General features: G+C 40.1%; 1 protein-coding gene across 4 annotated transcripts; it reads right to left on the reverse strand.

The window, feature by feature from the left end:
- Positions 1 to 5,918: 5,918 nt before the first annotated feature.
- On the reverse strand, positions 5,919 to 16,771 carry LOC131791207 (uncharacterized). Of its 4 annotated transcripts, none has more exons than XM_066173059.1 (2): positions 15,682 to 16,767; positions 5,919 to 6,108 (listed from the first exon to the last, which is right to left on the reverse strand). In XM_066173059.1, the coding sequence occupies exons 1-2, from the start codon at positions 16,643 to 16,645 to the stop codon at positions 6,041 to 6,043; spliced, it is 1,032 nt and encodes a 343-aa protein (XP_066029156.1). In that variant the 5' UTR covers positions 16,646 to 16,767; the 3' UTR covers positions 5,919 to 6,040. The 4 variants fall into 4 exon arrangements, with proteins under 4 accessions (XP_066029156.1, XP_066029155.1, XP_066029154.1 ...); XM_066173058.1 differs by lacking the exon at positions 5,919 to 6,108 and adding an exon at positions 14,482 to 15,150 and having other exon boundaries at positions 15,682 to 16,768; XM_066173057.1 differs by lacking the exon at positions 5,919 to 6,108 and adding an exon at positions 14,482 to 15,153 and having other exon boundaries at positions 15,682 to 16,768.
- Between the last annotated feature and the right edge of the window lie 2,032 nt (positions 16,772 to 18,803).

Genomic DNA, 18,803 nt, shown 5'->3' on the forward strand with positions numbered 1-18,803 from the left:
TGGATTTTTAATTGTTCTTTTTTTTTCTCTCAAAACTTTTCAATTATTTAACACAGAACGCTATCAGGAAATAAGATTTTGACCATCCACGCTCTTATGGAATACCTTCAATTTTTTTCCGTGAAGCATTTCTTTTGCCTTCTTCACTGTTGTTGTAGTAACGAGTTCATACATCTGACGTTAGTCCCGTCCGTTCCAAATTTTCCTTCTTTCAACTTGGGTTATACCCAACGAAATCCTTGCTAGCATGATTGAAAGAAAAGCAACATGCCTCTGCTTGTGTCAAATAAACAGGATATATGATTACTAAAACAGCTGTTGACCTCTAAAACGTCTTTCTCTTGTTTCACCTCTTCTCCGTTGTTCGAACATATCTTAGCAAATTCATCGCTTGAAACTGATTCCCTTGCACTTGTAGAAGCAAATGTTATTTAAGTATCTTGTAAACTCATAATCGTTTATTCAGCTTTACTATGTTGTTATTGAACTAGTGTGATCTTAGTATGTAAAAAAATGATGAGCTTTGAAAGTCTGTATATTCCTGTAATCAGCTGGAGTTTAAGTATGTTGATGGATTACCACATTCCAGCAATTCCTTTAGAAATTTTTAACAGCTCCGGTTTGTTTACTGACTTTGCTTTGGACCCACACGAAAGTTCTTGTTTTGACTGACGCAGTCAGAAGTTGACTCAGTTGATCGGGAGCATTAAAATTAAGTACTTTGTTGTTCAGATCGAGAGTCTCGTGAAATTGTTTAGTTTAGCGTTCTAACAACAAATGTTTGATCCCCGAAGGTCAGCCAGCTGGCATGCCCACTCGTATCCGTCAGTAGTAACTATTTAAGCATGTTCTATAGAGTCAGTTACTTAGAAGAGAGTGGAAGAATGTAGACAGGGTGCTGTAGAGTAGAGTCAGAATTCGGCAGTTGGAGAAGAAGTATCCAGTGAGAATCAAAGCATGAAAGCCTAAGAGATTAACCAGAGTTTCACATAATGAAATAAGCTTGGATATAAGTGGAACTGTGTACTGAGAAACCGAGAAAAAGACAGCTCAAGAGTCTTGGTTCCTTTCGCCGGGCGTGATGTGCTCGATGGCTAATTCCCCCGATATTTAATGGCATAACATACTTGGCGGAGGATTTAGTCGTAATAAACATTAAGAAAAGAAGAAAAGGCTAAAAAAAAATGGCCAAAAAAGTTTCTATTTTCTCTTAACGTATTTCATTCGGGACCGTTCAGGCATTTTTTTTCGGGAAGGTGAAATGAAATGCTCTGTCACATTCATTCATGGAGTGTAAGGTTATTTCCTATTCGAGGTTCGGTTTCTCTGCCATCAACAGAAGAAAAAAAACTAGAATAAAGTAAAGTAACAATCTTTAAAAGTAAGCCGCAGTTTAACCCTTAACACCCTAACATCAGTATACATATTCTCCTTACCGTTTCCCATACTTTTCCTAAGCTGCTAACAAGGAGATTTGTTTAACAATCAAGAGCTCCATTAGTTGGTGATCATTTCCTTTATTCTCGTGACCTTAATGTGTGATTCAGGGGTGATATTGTAAGGAGAAATTAAATGTTAGTCACTCTTACGGGGTCAAGGGGTTAAAGAAAAACGAAAGGTACTTGTAAGATGCAGTTGCGTTATCAGGATTGAGAAGAGGTTTGATGTGATGTGACTTCGAGCTACGGAAAACTGTTCGAGACAAATTTTTGGTACTTAACTTTGGGTATGAATTTTCAATCCCAACAGCTCTGATGCAGCTCAACGATACTGATTTTAGCGCAAATTTTAAGAACAGTAAAATGCCCCTTAGGAGATCTTTTCCGGACCCATGCAAATAGAGGTTAGTTGGCTGGTATACGTCGGAGTGGTGTTCCAAGTACCCAGTTGAAGTGTCCAAAACCAAGATTGTTTATTAAGCACTGAACGCTCACAAAAACATAAGCTGGGCAATTTTTATGGAAATCAAAGCTAGAGATAAGCAAAATTTTAGCTAAATAGGGGGGTTCAGCTTATAGTTAAGAGTTTTAGGAAAAAAAGCATTTAGTGCATTTAACACATCGTCAGAAATCAAGGACATTTCGAGCCCGCTAACAATTATCAGCGGTATATCGTATTACACTCCGGAACAATAGAATATCAAGAGAATTCAATATGGCGGCGATCACGGTTCGACCTGCAAAGAAGCGTGTTTCGTACCATGACTTACGCAATTTGGGCACCGCAGGTCTTCTATTTGATGAAAAGAAAAAGAAAAGGAGACCTGCGAGTAAATCTTTAGGATTTTCGAGGCAGAGCGATGACATGATGTCAGAATTTTGATTTGTTTTTATTAAATTTTTGCGCCAAGACTTTGAAATTTTGAATTTGCATTTAACGCCTAAGTAAGTAAGTAAGTAAGTAACTTTATTTAACCACATATCGCATATGAGCGAATAGCTCGTTTAAATGCAAATGTGCCATAAAAAAATTGACATAATTTACACGCCTGGCATATTTTTATTCCGAAAAGGACCTGAGAACTAATTTATTTCCCAGCAAGAACATAAACAAATATGGCCGATGATTCGAAGATCAGCGTTGCTCGTGTTTAACCATTTCAGTCATAATTTTCAACATGGCGTCTCGTCACTTCCTCAACATGGAAAATAAGGGATATTCTGGCGCGTTGGGAAGTTTTTTGATGGGAGGAAATGACAATTTTACAGGATATTTTGACGCTTCGAACTCAGTAGCAGTCAATTCGATCGAGAGCAGTTGACTTCATTGATGCACTTTCCTGTAATAGGCGAGTGTTTGGGATGGAGAGCGACGGATTTTGAAGAACTGTATGGTGACTTAGGTCAATGAACAATGACAAAAGAACTGACTCGGGAAGTAAGTGGTTTTATTTATCGAGTCACTGTGAGGGTTGATGAATACCAGAATCAGTACTGAATATGTCTCGATCGAGAGCAGACGGGACCATGAGCTCCTGATTGTTATATTTTAGAAATTTTACAAATTTCCATACAGTTTCCTATATTATTTGGACGCCATTATGGACGAAATGCGCAAGCGCGGCCGCCATCTTGTCCAATATTTCTGCCAATGAACACCAAATAAGCATGAATTAATTTATAAGCCGAGTTATTTATAAGCCAAGTTAAGCCGAGAGTGCGCCTGGACAGAAGTCCGAACGCCATTTGCATCTCATCCATGTTAAAAATCTAAGACAAGGAGTAGCCCTGTTGCTGTCCTCTCCTTAGATGATCTTTAAGAACGGGCAATCAAATAAAAAATGTGCATTGAGTGTATTTTGCAAAGTGGAATGACAAGTTATACCTCTACACAATTCTGCTGTAACATGTTGAGTATATACTCAATCAAGTCACATTGTTTGTGCAAAATTCTTCCTTGTTTATCCCTTTAGGGTGGTTAGACTACCACACATTCTCTTATTTAACACGGAGGTATTCATCAACTAGCTTCATTTATAACAGAGCTAATAAATTTGTTTAATCAAATTCAATTGTGCGAGCATGCTTCATGTTCCTATTGTGCATGCTCATGACGTCAGCAAACAAATCCCTTGAGAGAAAAAAATTTCCATTGGTTTGAAAATGTTATAAAACAATTTGTTCATACGTCAGCTGCACGTTCATCAAGATATGAAGCATCTTTCATGCTCTCCAAACTTCCCGCGTGCTTCATATCTCGACGAACACACGCTGACGTATGAACATTCCATTTTGAAGTTGCATGCTTGGTTGCCAAGCCTTTGAACAGGAGTGGCCAAGGGTGACCTTGTTATGATACCAACGTTGCTTCTTTTCAAATGTATATTACTTTGTTATCATGCAAACTAGATACTGGTTTCTATTACATCAAGGTCACCTTCAGCCTCAGTCCTAATCAAAAGCTTGGCAACTAAGTTCATAGCTGTAAAATGACCGATTGGAGGTTTTTCCGAGACCGTAGTTGTGACTAAGGGCTAACGCTCGAAACGTCAGCTTTGAAATTCTTTACTATAGCCAATTTACGTTATCAGTTCAGTTGATAATACCCATATTCAGAGATGCCAATCTCTGGAGATCTCAAATCTTGAGACTTTTTTCCGGACCAGTACCCCCGACCGGATTTGCCAATGCGACTCACCTCGAAAAATTTTTTCTGATTCGGACTCTCTATCCCCTTCCCCCCCCCCGCCCCCCCCGCCCCCCCACCGATCGACTTCGAGGGAAAAACGTGGATCTATCTATCAGGGACTTCAAACAAGAAACCGTAATACAAGCATAAGAAGCCAGATGATTTTGAAATTTTGGAACAAACGGAGACTAAATTGTAGTTTTTTGTGGGCAACTGATCCAAACTTCCTTTTATCCGGGAGTTTTGGTCACCCGTGCGGTAGAGCGGGAGACTCCCGGACAATTCTGGAGAGTTGGCATTTATGTAAATTACCCTGGTGAAACAGGTGACTACATACCATTGTTTTACTGGGCATATGTAACTCTTCCATTCGTTGTCTCTAGTCATCATAATATATAACTGTTTACCTCCAAGATTTCAGCATGTTTTGTCAGCACTTACTGTCTTGTTTTTCTTCGGATTCCAACTTTGAGAATTTGGTCTTCAATTAACCAGCATGCCACAACTGACCCTTTTTTCCTTAGACACTTCTTTGCTTTGGAATATTTGTTTTTAAATAAGACATCCCACACACTTGCCTGCAGTAAAGGCTTCTTACTAAGGCAAGGTATTGTTACAAGCTCTGCAAAGCTTGTTTGATTTGTGGAGGTGCTATGGAAAGTCAACAAGAAATTTCTATTGCCCCACCCCTTCCCCTCTCCTTCTTTTTGATTATTGCCCACCCCCTTGGTAAATATTTCCTTCTTTCCAGAGCCTTCCACTACTGAAAAAGTCAGAGATGGCAGCTATAACTTTCACTAAGAAAATGCCTGTTAAAATCATGCCTGTTCTGCAGGCGAACTCCACACATAAATAGCAAACCAAGAAGAAGGAATATGCCATACATTTTTAAGAATTTTTTGTTAATAACCAACTTTAATGCTGTCTCACTTCTTGTTGTACAAAATCTACAAATCTCTTCATTGTAGTAATTTCCTTTCAATTCCTCCTCAGAAGTTAAGCTCAAGCACAGTGGAAGGCGTGTAATCCTTATCATAGAAAGAATAATAATAGAATTGAATACTAGAATAGAAAATCACCTTTATTAGCTAATTTGTTTAAAATATGTCCCCTCCACATGATTTTAATATTAAATTCTTAAAATAAGTAAGTGAATAAAAAAGAATGGGAAGGCTGCGTTGTTGATTGCATGACTTCTAAGAGTGATTAGCATCTAATTCTCCTTACAATATCACCCCCTAAATCACACATCAAGGTCATGAGAATAAAAGAAATGATCACCAACTTAAGAAGCTCTTGATTGTTGAACAAATTCTCCTTGTCAGCACCTTAGGAATTGTATAGGGAATAGTAAGGAGAATATGCATACCAATATTAGGGTGTAAAGGGTTAAAGAAAGGTGGTAAAAGTTTTTTTCATGAATATGCTGAGGATGAAGAACATAAAAGTACACAAGATGTAGTCAAACCTGTATTAAGCAGTCACCCTTAGGGAATGGCAGCATGTCAAAGCTTAATACAAGTTGATGAGCAAATGACTTGCCCCATGTTTGTGTGTAAACCGCAATGTTGAGGTCATTTTTGAACTCAGAGTACTTACATTGATTTGGGGAGATATACATGGAATACATTGTACCTGAGAGATTTTTCTTATTTTTATTTAATTAGTGGTTGTGCTATAAGTGACTATTCAATGCAGGTGGAAGATAATACAAACCTGCCTCTAAGATTCAGTTAGAGGTGACCACGAACACGAAATGGAAGTGAAAATTACAGTTGTTAAGAGAAAATATTTGGGACTTTGACAACCAACCACCTAATATAGGATGACCACTTAATAAAGTGCTACTTACATATAAGACTGGTTTGACTGTACCTGTCACAAATGAACTTAATTGTGGCCTAACTTGACATCAGAAGTTCCAGGGGTCAATCCCTTGTGGGGGACTGTGGGGGGTTGAGATTATTTCCCTTCTTTGCCCTTGTGACAAAACAATTAACATGTTTTTATTTAAGAAAGAGATTCTTGATCATTAAAGTCACTAGTTTTCTTTTTTTTCAAGTTAATGACCAGTCAACCTTAAAGATTGCAGAGGATAAGATGAAGAGCAAGACTCATTAAGGTGAAGATCAGTTTTCAATTTGGAGAAAATTTCATCCCCAAAATCATTCTTAGCCAAAGACAAAATTATAAATCAATATTAATCACAAAAGTAATTAATAAAATTAGGAAGATACAATTAAAACAATCAGAATTTCATAATCATCAATCTTGAGCAATCTTTATTTTCTGTTCTTGGTTTTGCTTTGACACTGATAGTTGAAAAAGCAACTAAACATCACTAGTTGATTGTGATAAAATAATTTTACACTCAATGAAATAATTATGTTTTATAATAGAAAGAGTTGATCTCATTTTTTTTTTAGTTTGATTTAAAAATAGCACTAAGGAAAAATAAATTCATTGTTTCACAAGATATGTCTCAGATTTATTACAGGTACTATGGTATGTAATTTCATTCTGCGAAAAAAAAATCATGACATAGTGAGGCAGTGTAGCTGAGTGGTTAACCCTTAAACCCCCAGAAGTGACCAACATGTAACTTCTTCCTATGATATCCATGTTTTCTAGCAAACAGTTTATGAGAATACTCAAACTTATCTGAAAGTTTTTATCTTGATCTAACACCAAATTCTTGTAACTAATTTACAAGGAATTGTGTAGCAACAAGAGGAGAGAATTAACAATCAGATCTTGGGAATTAAAGGATTAATGTGCTGGTCTTGTAATCAGATGGTTCCAGGTTCAAGCCTTCCACCCTGCTACTCACTGAGTTTTTTCTTGGTTACGTTAAGGTCAAATAGTTGGCCGTGCTTCCTATTTTGGCCTACTGGTTTGCAGCTGGCCAGTTAAGAGATTTTTAGTGTTTATTCACATTGTTCATTTAAAATGTGTTTGTATTGGCCCTGAAAAGCCCAATTCCACAAGAAGAAGCCTGAAACAATTCAGGCTTTGACAGGGTTTGAACCCATGTCTCTGTAAGTGTTCATAGTTGAGTGTTCTACCATCTGAGCTACAAAGCCATGCACACACCAGGAGCAAGCCAAGAATCCCTCCATTAGTGGCAATCATCCCCAGACCAAAACGAGATCTATTCCATTTGTTGCTCATACATTCCTGTATGGGAGCAAAGACCCCACAATTACATTTTAGATTGTGTCATATGACTTCATAGCTCATCTGTTTGAGTGCTCAACCGATATATGGACTCTGTCATAACCTGATTTATTCACACTTCTCCAACTTTGAGGATCACTCCCTAATTTGTAATTATAGAGGGCAGCTACATATATGGAGTTTCTGGGAATTTCTAGAAGCCAACTAGTCATGTCATATGGATACTGGAGCAGTGTAATGCAATGCTCTGTAACTTTCTAGAACATTCTTCTAAGTGTTGTCTTACAATCTACAATGCTTAGGGAAATGTTAGTTATATTATATTAGCCTCCAGAACATTCTAAATTGACTAAAAAATGTACATAAGAAGTCAGTCACTTAAAATAATCTTTTCTGTCTCCAAAGACTTTCAACTGTTCGGAGAAGCTAAAGAAGGCTTAATTATGGTCTTCTATGAAAGTTGGCCTACAGTCATTCATACATACATACAAAAATACATACATACATACATTTATTGCACTCTCTGAACAGGTCTTTTCAGTAGCAATATTGAAAAATTAAATGCAAATTCTGAAGAATGCAAAACCAAATGAATCACACATCATTACCTTGAAATTTGTGGTCAAAATTAAAGAGAATAAGATTGTTACCAACAGTATTTCCTTATATTATGTTAAAGCATTTCAAATACTGTTTTCGTTTTAGAAAAGTTTGTCTGGGAGTTTGTCAAGAGTTTCAAAAGAGATTTTGAGATAACAGTGTTTGACTGGAGTTTAAGCCAGTAATGGGCTGTTGTTGTTTTAATTTAACCTAATGATTAAGTCTCTTATGCAAGGCTTTTGGGATGAAGTGATCATAAAGTAATTTGTTGTGAGAAAAAAGTATAGAGGGCTTTAGCTTCAATGCCCAGGACATTGATCAAGTGTTTTTTCACTTACAATATTTAAGTAGTCCCCTCAATCACAAGCACAGCACCTTTGTTAAGGAAAACAATAATATAAAAATAATATAAAAGTATTCTATGAAAAGAAAGTATTCAAACTACTTTTATGAAACTAACTTATGAACCTGGCTAGAGGAATAGCAGCAAATAAATGCCATGAAGGAAAATTTTGATGTTATCCCTAAAAGGCCATACACATTCCCCACCCTCCCCCCTCCCCCATCAAAAGAGAAATTAGCAACAAAATTTAACTGTATACTATTTGATATTTACAATAAATACAAATTGATCTGGTGAACGAAATTGGTAAATTACTTCAGTAAAGCAAGAAAATGTTGAGAAAATGTAAAGAAATTAGTCAAACCCTTAGATAGGATTTGGTGATTACCAGCTATACATTATTACACCGTTCAAACAACAGTGCAATTCCAATAAAAAAAAGAAACCTTACATAATCTTTAAAGAATCTACCAGTAGATTAAAGCCAGGTACATTTTGTAAATTTAATCTTAAAAAGGAAGTGGGAAACTGACTTCTTGAAAATTACAGTACCGCTCAGGGTACTGAGCAGGGTGGTCAGACGCGTATATACGATTTTTTGGTGCGTACGGTTGAAAAAAATGCGCGACTCGTGTGCCTTTGTTATTCAGTACCACAAGTTTCCTTTGTTTTACATTGTTGGGTGAAACAAAGAACTTTAAGGTTTGAAAAAGCGGCGAGAAGACAACGGAAAATTTACCTAATGAAAAAAGCTACCATGTTACACTCACGCATGTCCCGTCGCTTCGCGAATTTATTGAATAACGAGCAGTAGCAGTAGATTTGCTTGATATGAGTTGTTGATGAATCAGCTGGGAAGGAAAATGTCACTTACTCAAGGCATCGAAACGCATGTTTCATTGAGTGAGTAACGAAACAAATACTCACTGATATGCTTCCCAATTTATTCATTGCAATCAGCGCTCCCTAGGATGTTTACGTCGCGGAATGTAAACAATTTGGTGTCTGCATCGTAGGTGATCATTTCTTCGAAAATTCTAACCTACCTCGATCACCTTCGATGAGGATCAGAAGCAAAATAAGGTAAATTTCCGCACAGCCCCAAACTTCATTATGCATGCACATCTTTGGTGCTACACTGAATGATAAAGCTCCATATATGGATGCAAAATGAAGTACGGCGCTGTACGAAAATTTTGCCGGAAAATATCCTGTTTAAGATTGTGAATGATGTTCACTTTTACTCATTGCAATCGGCGCCCGCTTCAGTGTTTACGCACTGGAATGTAAACAGTTTCATTTCGCTCGTGATGATTTGTTTGATTGCGGAGCGCATAATGTTACAACGATGAAAGGTCAAGTTAAAGTAAATCGCAATGTCAAAGACGAAAATGCACCTAAAAACCGAAAACGCTTCCACAGACTACCGTTCAGTATCTTATTATTCAAGCGTCTGTCAATAACGTCTAAATATTTCAGAACAGACTCTAAAATCTGTCATCAACCCATGGTATTTGTCACAATTTTTCCATTTAAACTCTTTATTCAATAACGCAACAGCTACTACATGACAACATGGGCGAAATCAAAATGGCGGGTCCGATACCACGTTTTTTCCCACAGGTCCGATGGGAGCGCGTGGTATGACGTAATATGACATCCCCCTTTCTACCGATGTAATAATAATAATAACGACAAAAAAAAAAATGGAACTTATCATATCTCCAGAACATTACAATACTGGTTGAAAGGATATCCCTCCTGTGCTTATACTTATAAGTCTATTCTTTAGTGTCTCTACTGTTATAGATCCAGCCTTTGTGCAGGTGTCACAGTCCTCCCAGATCTGGTCACATATCCTCCAGCTATGTCTGAGGGTCCCTGGGGGATGTTGTTCAGTGGCACTGTTTCGCCAGATCCTGGTCTGGGGGCTGCACCGTTTTTGTGCGATGTCTGTGTGTGACTGACTGGGGCAAGACTAGTTGTCTGCTGAGGTATCTCAGAACCTTGGTATACTGGGGTTTCCACCCGCTGGCATTGTGTTCCCCTCACTGCAGTTGTGTCTGGTTTCAGTTGGGCCCGTGTTCTTCGATAGGTGGTACCTGTACTGCTGGATCTGATGATGTAAGATCTTGGCTGTTTGGCGGGTTTTACAATAATGCCAGGTTCCCAGGTTTGTGAGTGGTGGTTGTACGTGCGGATGGGTTGGTCAGCTTCGAATGGCTTTTTGGGTGGTCCTGAATGCTGGTTGTAATAGTGGGCTTGTTTCTCCTGACGGGCTATGAGCTTACTTTTCATGACCTCATGGTGAGAGTGGTTGAGGAGGACTCTATGGCATGCTGGTAATCTAGTTTTAAATTTTCTGTTGGTGAGCAGTTCTGCTGGGGATTTCAGCTGGTGATCCAAGGGAGTGGCCCGGTATGATAGGAGAGCAAGGTACGGGTCCTCTTTATTTTCATCGCACTTTTGGAGAATGTTTTCCACGGTCTGGACCATTCGCTCAGCAAACCCGTTGGATTGGGGGTATAGGGGGGAGCTAGTAATGTGTTCTACCCCGTAGACGTTCATAAAATGCTTGAATTCTGCCGAACTGTACTGCGGTCCGTTGTCGGTCGTCAACTGCGTAGGGATGCCGTGTTCTGCAAAGATGCTCTTCAGATGGTTGATAACTGCAGATGACGTGGTGCTTGTTAGTCTCCTGATGACAGGAAATCTGCTGTATTGATCTGTCAACAGGAGGTATTGCTGCCCTCTAAATTCGAACAAGTCCGAACTGAGTCTTTCCCATGGTCGGTGTGGCGGTTCTGGCTGTAGTATTGGCTCTTTCCTTGCTTTATTTTGGTATTTCTGGCAGGGTTCGCACTGGTTAACTTGGTTGATGATTTCCTTTGTAATTCCAGGCCAGAAAACGGATGTACGTGCTCGTAAAAGGCATTTCTCTTGCCCTAGGTGGCCTTGGTGTATGATGTTCAGGATTTCAGGTCTGAGAGTAGGAGGTATCACGATGCGGTCTCCTTTTAGTACTAAGCCGTCCTCGATGGTCAGCTCTTCTCTGAAATTCCAATAGCCATGTAGCAGTTGGGGGCACTCTTCTCTTTTCTGTGGCCATCCTTCAAAGACCATTTCTTTTAACAGAGACAATACAGGATCCCTCCCTGTTTCGTCACGGATCTGTTGTAGCTTTGTTGGAGTTGCAGGGAGATGTTGTGTGACGTGGTGGACATATATCTCTGAAAGTTGACTGCTGCTAGGGGTAGGCTGGGGGCTGACTCTTGAGAGAGCGTCGGCTATTGGTACATCAGGACCTTTTACGTAGTTGACCGTAACGTCGTATTTCAGGGCTCTCATCAAGAACCTCTGTAATCTAGGTGGGCAACTGGACAGTCGCTTCTTGAAAATCGCCTCAAGAGGTTTATGGTCAGTGTTTACTGTACAGTGCTTCCCAAAAATGTAGTAGTTAAATCTCTCTAGGCCCCATACTACACCAAGTGTTTCTCTCTCAATGTTGCTGTAGTTTTTTTCTGTGTCTGTAAGTGCTTTGGAGGCATAGCATACAGGTTGCCCCTGCTGCAAAAGGACGGCGCCTACTCCTTTCTGGGAAGCGTCAGTTTGAATGACAGACTCGATGTTTGGGTCAAAATATCTGAGGACTCCCATTGATGTGATTTCCTGTTTGACTTGGTTGAATGAGTCGTCATGTTCAGGTCCCCATACATATGCGGTGTCCTTCTTGGTAAGTTCTCGCAGTGGTGCTGTGAGGCTAGCCAATCGCCCTGAGTATCTTGTAAGGTAGTTTACGAGGCCTAAGAAGCTTTGGAGGTCTTTGCGGTTCTCAGGTGGGGTCATCTTCTGGATTGCAGATATCTTACTGTCATCTGGTTTGATTCCATCCTGGGTCCATTTGTGGCCGAAAAAGCTGACTTCCTGACATTTGAGCTGTACTTTGTCTTTGTTGAATTTGATTCCCCTTTTCCTGGATCTGATCATGAGGTTTACCATGTTCGCATCGTGCTCTTCCTCTGTAGCTCCGTATATGAATGTATCGTCTGCAATGCCGGTGACTCCTTTCAGGCCCTCCAGTGCTGAATCTAAGTGTTTCTGGAACACATCTTGTGATACAATAAGGCCAAAGGGGAGCCGGGTGAAACGGTATCTCCCGAACGGGGTGTTGAAAGTAGTCAGGTAGGAGCTGGCTTCGTCTAATGGTACATGCCAGTAGCCCTTTTTGGCATCAACTACACTAAAGAATTTGGCACCACTAAGCTGTGTGACTACCTCATCAATTGTTTTGGTGTAGTAGTGTTCGCGTTTTATTGCCTTATTTAGGTCACGTGGATCGAGGCAGACTCTGATTTTGGTGACTTCTCCTTTGCCGTTGGTTGTTTCAGAGAGGACGATGCTATTAACCCAGTCTGTGGGTTCGCTTACGGGTATGAGCACTCCAAGTTCTACCATGGTGTTGATTTCCTTTCTAAACATGTCTCGAAGGTGTACTGGTACGGTACGTGGTGCGTGGATGACAGGTTCAGCATTGGAGTCTAGGGTGATGTGACAAGGTTTCATATTGAAGGTTCCCAGGCCTTCAAAGCAGTCTCCGAAGTTGTTGAAGAAGGTTATCCTGTCCAGTGGGGGGTATGTTTCAGTGTCTAGACGGCTAGGGTATCTGCTGGTCCTTTGGTGCGGTTTGCATGGTCTGTGTTCTTTAAGGCGGGTCTCTTTGTCTTCTTTGGAGGTTTCTAGGCTGCAATTAAATTTTACCAGCTCAAGTTCCTCGCAGGTTTTACAGCCAAGCATTGTAGGTCCTGGTACGTCAGTAACATTGAAAACGACTTCTTTAATGCTGCCATTTTGATGGACGTATAGTGGACAGGTTCCAAGGGTCTTGATGGCGTGGCCTCCATACGCAGTAATCCTGTGGTGTGTTGGGCCAAGGGGTATCTGCTGGGAACTGCGGTTGAGTCTGTCATAGTCGTCTTTGGAGATGACATTAACTTCTGCACCAGTGTCGACCTTGCAGATAATAGGTATCAGGTGTGTATCATGGGGGTCTACCGTGACTTGTATTTCAGTCATGACTTTGGTGCGTTGTTTTTCTTTTTGTTCAATGCTTGCGATCATTGAGGTACTGGGGCTGTCTCGGGCTTCTAGTGTTCCCAGGAAGACTTTGTCGTAGCTTGTGCATTCACTTGTTACACCATCAGGTTGTTCTTTTTGTAGGGTCATCACATCTGACCTTGTTTTAGACTTGCAAACTTTGCTAAAATGACCGCGTTTGTTGCAGTTGAAGCATTCTACTCCAGTGGCTGGGCACTGCTGGTCTTTGGTGTGTGGTGTGTCTCCACATCTGTAGCACTGTCTTAGGTTGTTGTCACGTCGTCTGTTTCCTCTACCACTGGTGTACCTTTGGTGGGGCTGGTTTCTGGGCTTGTTTCCTCTGCTGATTGCATTGACTTCCCCTTCTTCTTGCTTTGGGTTTGTAGTGTCACTCATTGCTTTTAATTGCATCTGGGTAGCCTCATCAGTTCGTGCAATTTCTTTTGCCCTTGCAAAGGTTAATTCATTACCGCGGGCAATGCATTTTCGTCTGACCTCTTCCGAATCGGTGCCGAAAACTAATGTGTCACGCATGAGTTCGTCATGTAAGTCAGGTGGGTAACCTGAGCTCTGTATGAGTAGCCTTGCTTCAGTCAGGAAGGTGGCTAGGGGACGATTATTCTGTTTCAGACCTCGTAGATAATATCTGTTCAAGATATGGTTTGCTTGTGGTTTAACATGGTCTTCGAATCTTTTCCAGTATTCTTTCAGGTCTTTTTGTTGGTCTTCGGTTAGCGACCAAGTGTTAAATAAGTCTATTCCGTAATCGCCTGACCATAGCAGCACATATTTGCATTTTTGAGTGCCGTCTCGAGCTTTTAACGGTCCATCAAGTAGCAGTTCACACTTTTGGCGGAATCTCTTGAATCTAGTTAATAAATCTGGGCCAGGGGTCCAGTCCATTTTTGGTACTTCAAACCCAACCAAGTCGCTCATTTTTGGCTAAATTGCACGATAAGACAGGACTTTGTAGTAAACACTGTAAAATCGTACGTACCGGTTTTCTTGGTTGTTCTAGCGGTGAGAATTCCTCTATTGGTGTAAATCTATCCCACTTCCGACATCCATGTCACAATTTTTCCATTTAAACTCTTTATTCAATAACGCAACAGCTACTACAGTATTGATGTTTTGCCGGCGAGTCTTAAACAAACTTGAACTATGTGTATCCTGCTGTAAATTTTTCCGTTCCCATTTTTCGAGCAATTTGGTGAACATCGATCAATGATTTGACAAATGTCGAAACAAAAAGCAAATCCGGTTTCTCTTAAAAATTTGCATACGAGTCAGAGCAAGAAGTAGTCGTGACAAGTAAGCATACTGTGACACAACACTATTAAAATAAGCGATTAGAGCTTATCAGTTTTTTTGGATTAAATGGCGATATGAATGAACCAGTTTTCGAGAACAGCATGTTCACCGATGACAAAAGCTATGAAATGAGCATTCGGACGTGGGTTTGCATTCAGAACGCGACAACTTGTTACAAACGGGTGCCTTAGCTGATTTTACCGAATTACGCTATACTGAGACTAATTTTATTTTGAACAAATTCCCAAGCCAAAAAAAATTAGCGAACAATTTGGAACAAGAAACAGCAGTTTATAAAACGACTACTTTACCATTTTTAAAATTCGTTGTAACAGCAGCAATGCGTCCGTCATTGTTCACTGCAAACCCTCTTACTGCAAAGAACTCGTCACAATTTTGGATTTGTACACTACGAACAAACTCACCATCTTTGCTCAATATTTTAACCTCCAGGAGGTTTCTGCTTAATTCTATACCAGCGACGACGACATGTTCACCTGCTGGTTGAAATGTAATGCTCGTGTATTTAAATAAACTTCTTTGCAATGTAAACTTGTTCAGATGGCAGCCGTGTTCACTGAATATGTGAACAACCAAATCTGCTTGGAGAAAATTGTCACGGGAGGGATCATCATAATTGTCCAATACTATAACACGGCCATCATTAGCAACAGTGATATCCATCGCACACCTCAATATTATTTGTCCATAACTGCGAACAAATTTTCCACTACTGTCATATTCCTCCACTACTCCGAAGCCCCGCAAGATTACTACTTTCTCTGGATCTCTGACCGATATTCGGTTGGAATAGTTTCCCCTCAGACGAAACCTGTGATGCAGGTCAGCGATTTCATTAAGTTTATAGACCCACCAAGATCTCTTAGATCTCTCAGATTCATGAAAACCAGGCTTCCCCAGCGTGGTCAGCACAAAGATATTGTCATTCATGTCCGTGACTACATCTATAATATATAACGGTGTAATTACGTCCTCTGTAGGGAGACCGAAAACTTTCACAAGCTTACCGTTTCTGTCAAACACCTTCACGCAACGATCTCCATACTCTCCGACAATGAATTCTCCGCTGGAGTTTGTAGCGATACCTATCGGGCTCTTTAGCTTGTGTTCCTTCTCACCTTCCTGACCAAATGACCATGGTGTTACACAACAATGCTCCATGCCATGTTGAACAAGTACTTCGGTTACTCTCGCGTCATACAATGGATTGATTTTGTTGTCTCCAGTATCAACAGTGGGCCAGATCCAAAAGCGTGTATCTCCACCGAATGTTCGCGTGACATCGTAGATGACACGATTCACGTGACAGACAGCAGAGATGATTTCCCTTCTTTCCTCTTGACTGAACCAACGTCTAACTGCCTGAATGCCTGTCTTGAGCTGAACATCAAAGTTATTCTGTACTGCTGGCAGAGAGTTTAGTTCCTTTATACACACTCTGCATGGTGCCAGTGCATCAGCGGGATTGTCTACTGTCTCTAATATAGTCGCCATTACTCGATACTTCATGGCCAGAATGCGGTCTGATGTTTCAAAGCCTTCGTTTTGAAAAGCTTCTGTTGCTTTCCTTCGAGCATCTTTGAATCTTTTCTTTGCAGTGGAAAGCTTTCTTGTGGCAGATTCATCCAGGCCAGTAAGCTCTAACCTTCTGATCCCTTCAATAAGAGGAAATGCTTCATTGCAAGCCGCTTGAGCTGTTACCGCGCCACACACACTTCTAGCGTTCGCTATGTTAAACACTTCATACAACAACGCAATTCCTTCCTCAAAGAAACTGACACTCGCTCTTAAATCCTTCCACGATAACGCGTCCAACTTTGACCTGATTTCGTCGATTTCCATGACGATCAAGGAGAAGAGTTTTTGATCTGTTACATCGCCATCTTTCAGAATCTTCAAGGCCTTATCTCTACTTTTCCTGAATAGCAATCCAATAATGGATTGAAACGCGGTTACTGTTATCGAGGACATAGCGTTTGAATAATGTTGTGGGTAACCTCAGAAACTTTTTATGCGTTAATAGAAATTGTGATCTTTCTTATTCTTGCGCTCTGATCAGGCGGTGTCCGCACTCTTATTGCGTTGCATCATGGTCGTGATACAAAAAGTGAGCATCTGGATGTGATTGGCCATAAAAAAAAAACAGGGAAAGATTTCCATATAACCTCATACTTCTCTAAAACAATGTCTTGATCCTTGAACTGTGCTCATAGCAGAGTATGGGGTTTTGTGGAAATCGTGTCAATATCAGGGTAAAGAGTAAAACTTCCGCTTGTGCGAGCTTTTGATAGACACATTCGGCTAAATAGTCACGTGGCTTGAATTGGGTGTTTACATCAGTTCAAAATGGCGGCTGTATGCTTCTGTACTAGCGACTAAATACAGGAATGGCTCCGACCTGTGATTGGATGATAAAAATAGTAAAAGCTAATAAGTTATATCTTAACTCCTTGCTCGTGAGTATTGTTAACCGCGTGTCTCGAAGCGGAACAATGAAATATTAATGTGAAAACACCGATGTGTCAAACAAGAAATGGCTACTTTCATAACGAAGAGAAGGCAGAGTCTATCTTGTTCAGCGAGGTCGTTCAGCGATATTCCGGCGATGAAAAAGTCATCCGCTGCCAAGCTCCGCTGGCAAAACTCATTTAGTCAATTTAGGCGGACGAGAAGAGACTGGAGCCATTCCTGTATTTCACCGCTGACAGGAATGGCTCCAACTCATGCGAATATTAATTTTTATTCGTTCTGGCTAAATAATTTATACACAGAGATAAAAAGTGAAAGGGCGATTTATTAGGTTCTTCTTATGTTGAGCTCTACAATGTTTGCAAATGCAGCCCTCTTTTATTACTACAGAACCATGTAGTTTCTAAGTTTTAAAATAATGCAGCAACTGCATGTCACGTTTGGAAAATCATGCAATGTTGCGTGACGCTGCGACCCATGTTTTTAATTTACAGTATGCTCTGCTGGAGAAATATGGCTTAGCCGCAGTCGAGGGAGTTCTATCGTGGAAAACTGATTTTCTAGGTAATTGTTCACATGAAGGACGAATCCATTCATATCATGCTCCTCATATGTTTTTGTACCACACCTATAGGAAGAAAGTTGCGGATTAGTTTTGCTTGGTAATTTCTATCAACTCCACCAGACTTAAAAAAGGAAAAAAACAAATCAAAGAAAAACGTCTTACCAGTCAAACCAGTGGCAGTAGCTCTCGCACTGAATCATGTCGAAGTACCTTTACTGTTTGCAGCGATGGCACAACCAATCTTCGAACAGTTTTCGGCTATGACAAGAAAGAGCAAATTGATTTTATAAAACTTGTTCTAAAATTAATGAAGGCTGTCCATCACGTGACGCTGTATTGGAACACGTATATCTCGTTTGCTATTGTGTCACACTACTGTTTTAGACAAGGTATTTATACCACCTAAATTGAAGAAAGAATAAGTAGAACATAAACCACATTTTCTGTAAAGTACACGAGCCGTCCTAACCTCATTTACCAACTGCTTTCCAGGCATCATCTGTAAAAAACCTCTTCATTTTTTCAAATTTGAAATTTTCAACTAAAGCGTGGCTCCCAAAAAATATTTCACGCCTTGCCTAGCGCCTACGAGATTTTCAAAAGAAATTTTCAAATTTTCACAACTTTTCCTACTCCTGCTCGTAGGTCCAGCCAAGCTCTTATGGTCATTAGCCCCCCCAATAGCCGCTAACTATGGCTTATAAATATAGGCGTTTAGTGTTAACTTGTAAAACTCCCTGAAGAAGTTTACGACAGTTAGACGAAACGCGTCAGAAAATAAAGAATTTTTACAACTATTGTTCGCACAGCGCTGTTCACTATTTTAGTTTTAAATTTTTAAAAAATCTTTTTAAAAAATTGTCTAAAAATTATTAAAAACTATTTTTAAAAAAATTAATAAACTTTAGAGTCGGAGCTATTCCTGTCAGCCGTGAAATACAAGAATGGCTCCAGACTCTGGTCGTCCCCTGAACTTACTGAATGAGTTTAGTCAGCGGAGCTAGTCAGCCGATGACTTTTTCATCTCCGGAATATCGCTGAACGACCTCGCTGAACAAGAAAGGCTGCCTTCCCTCGTTACGTAAGTAACCATTT

The sequence above is a fragment of the Pocillopora verrucosa genome, chromosome 10 (genome assembly GCF_036669915.1).
Source record: "Pocillopora verrucosa isolate sample1 chromosome 10, ASM3666991v2, whole genome shotgun sequence".
NCBI classification, from domain to species: Eukaryota; Metazoa; Cnidaria; class Anthozoa; order Scleractinia; family Pocilloporidae; genus Pocillopora; species Pocillopora verrucosa.

Excerpts from the sequence above, each read along its gene's own strand:
- LOC131791207 (XM_059108541.2), bottom strand. The coding sequence starts at position 16,645 with ATGTCCTCGATAACAGTAACCGCGTTTCAATCCATTATTGGATTGCTA.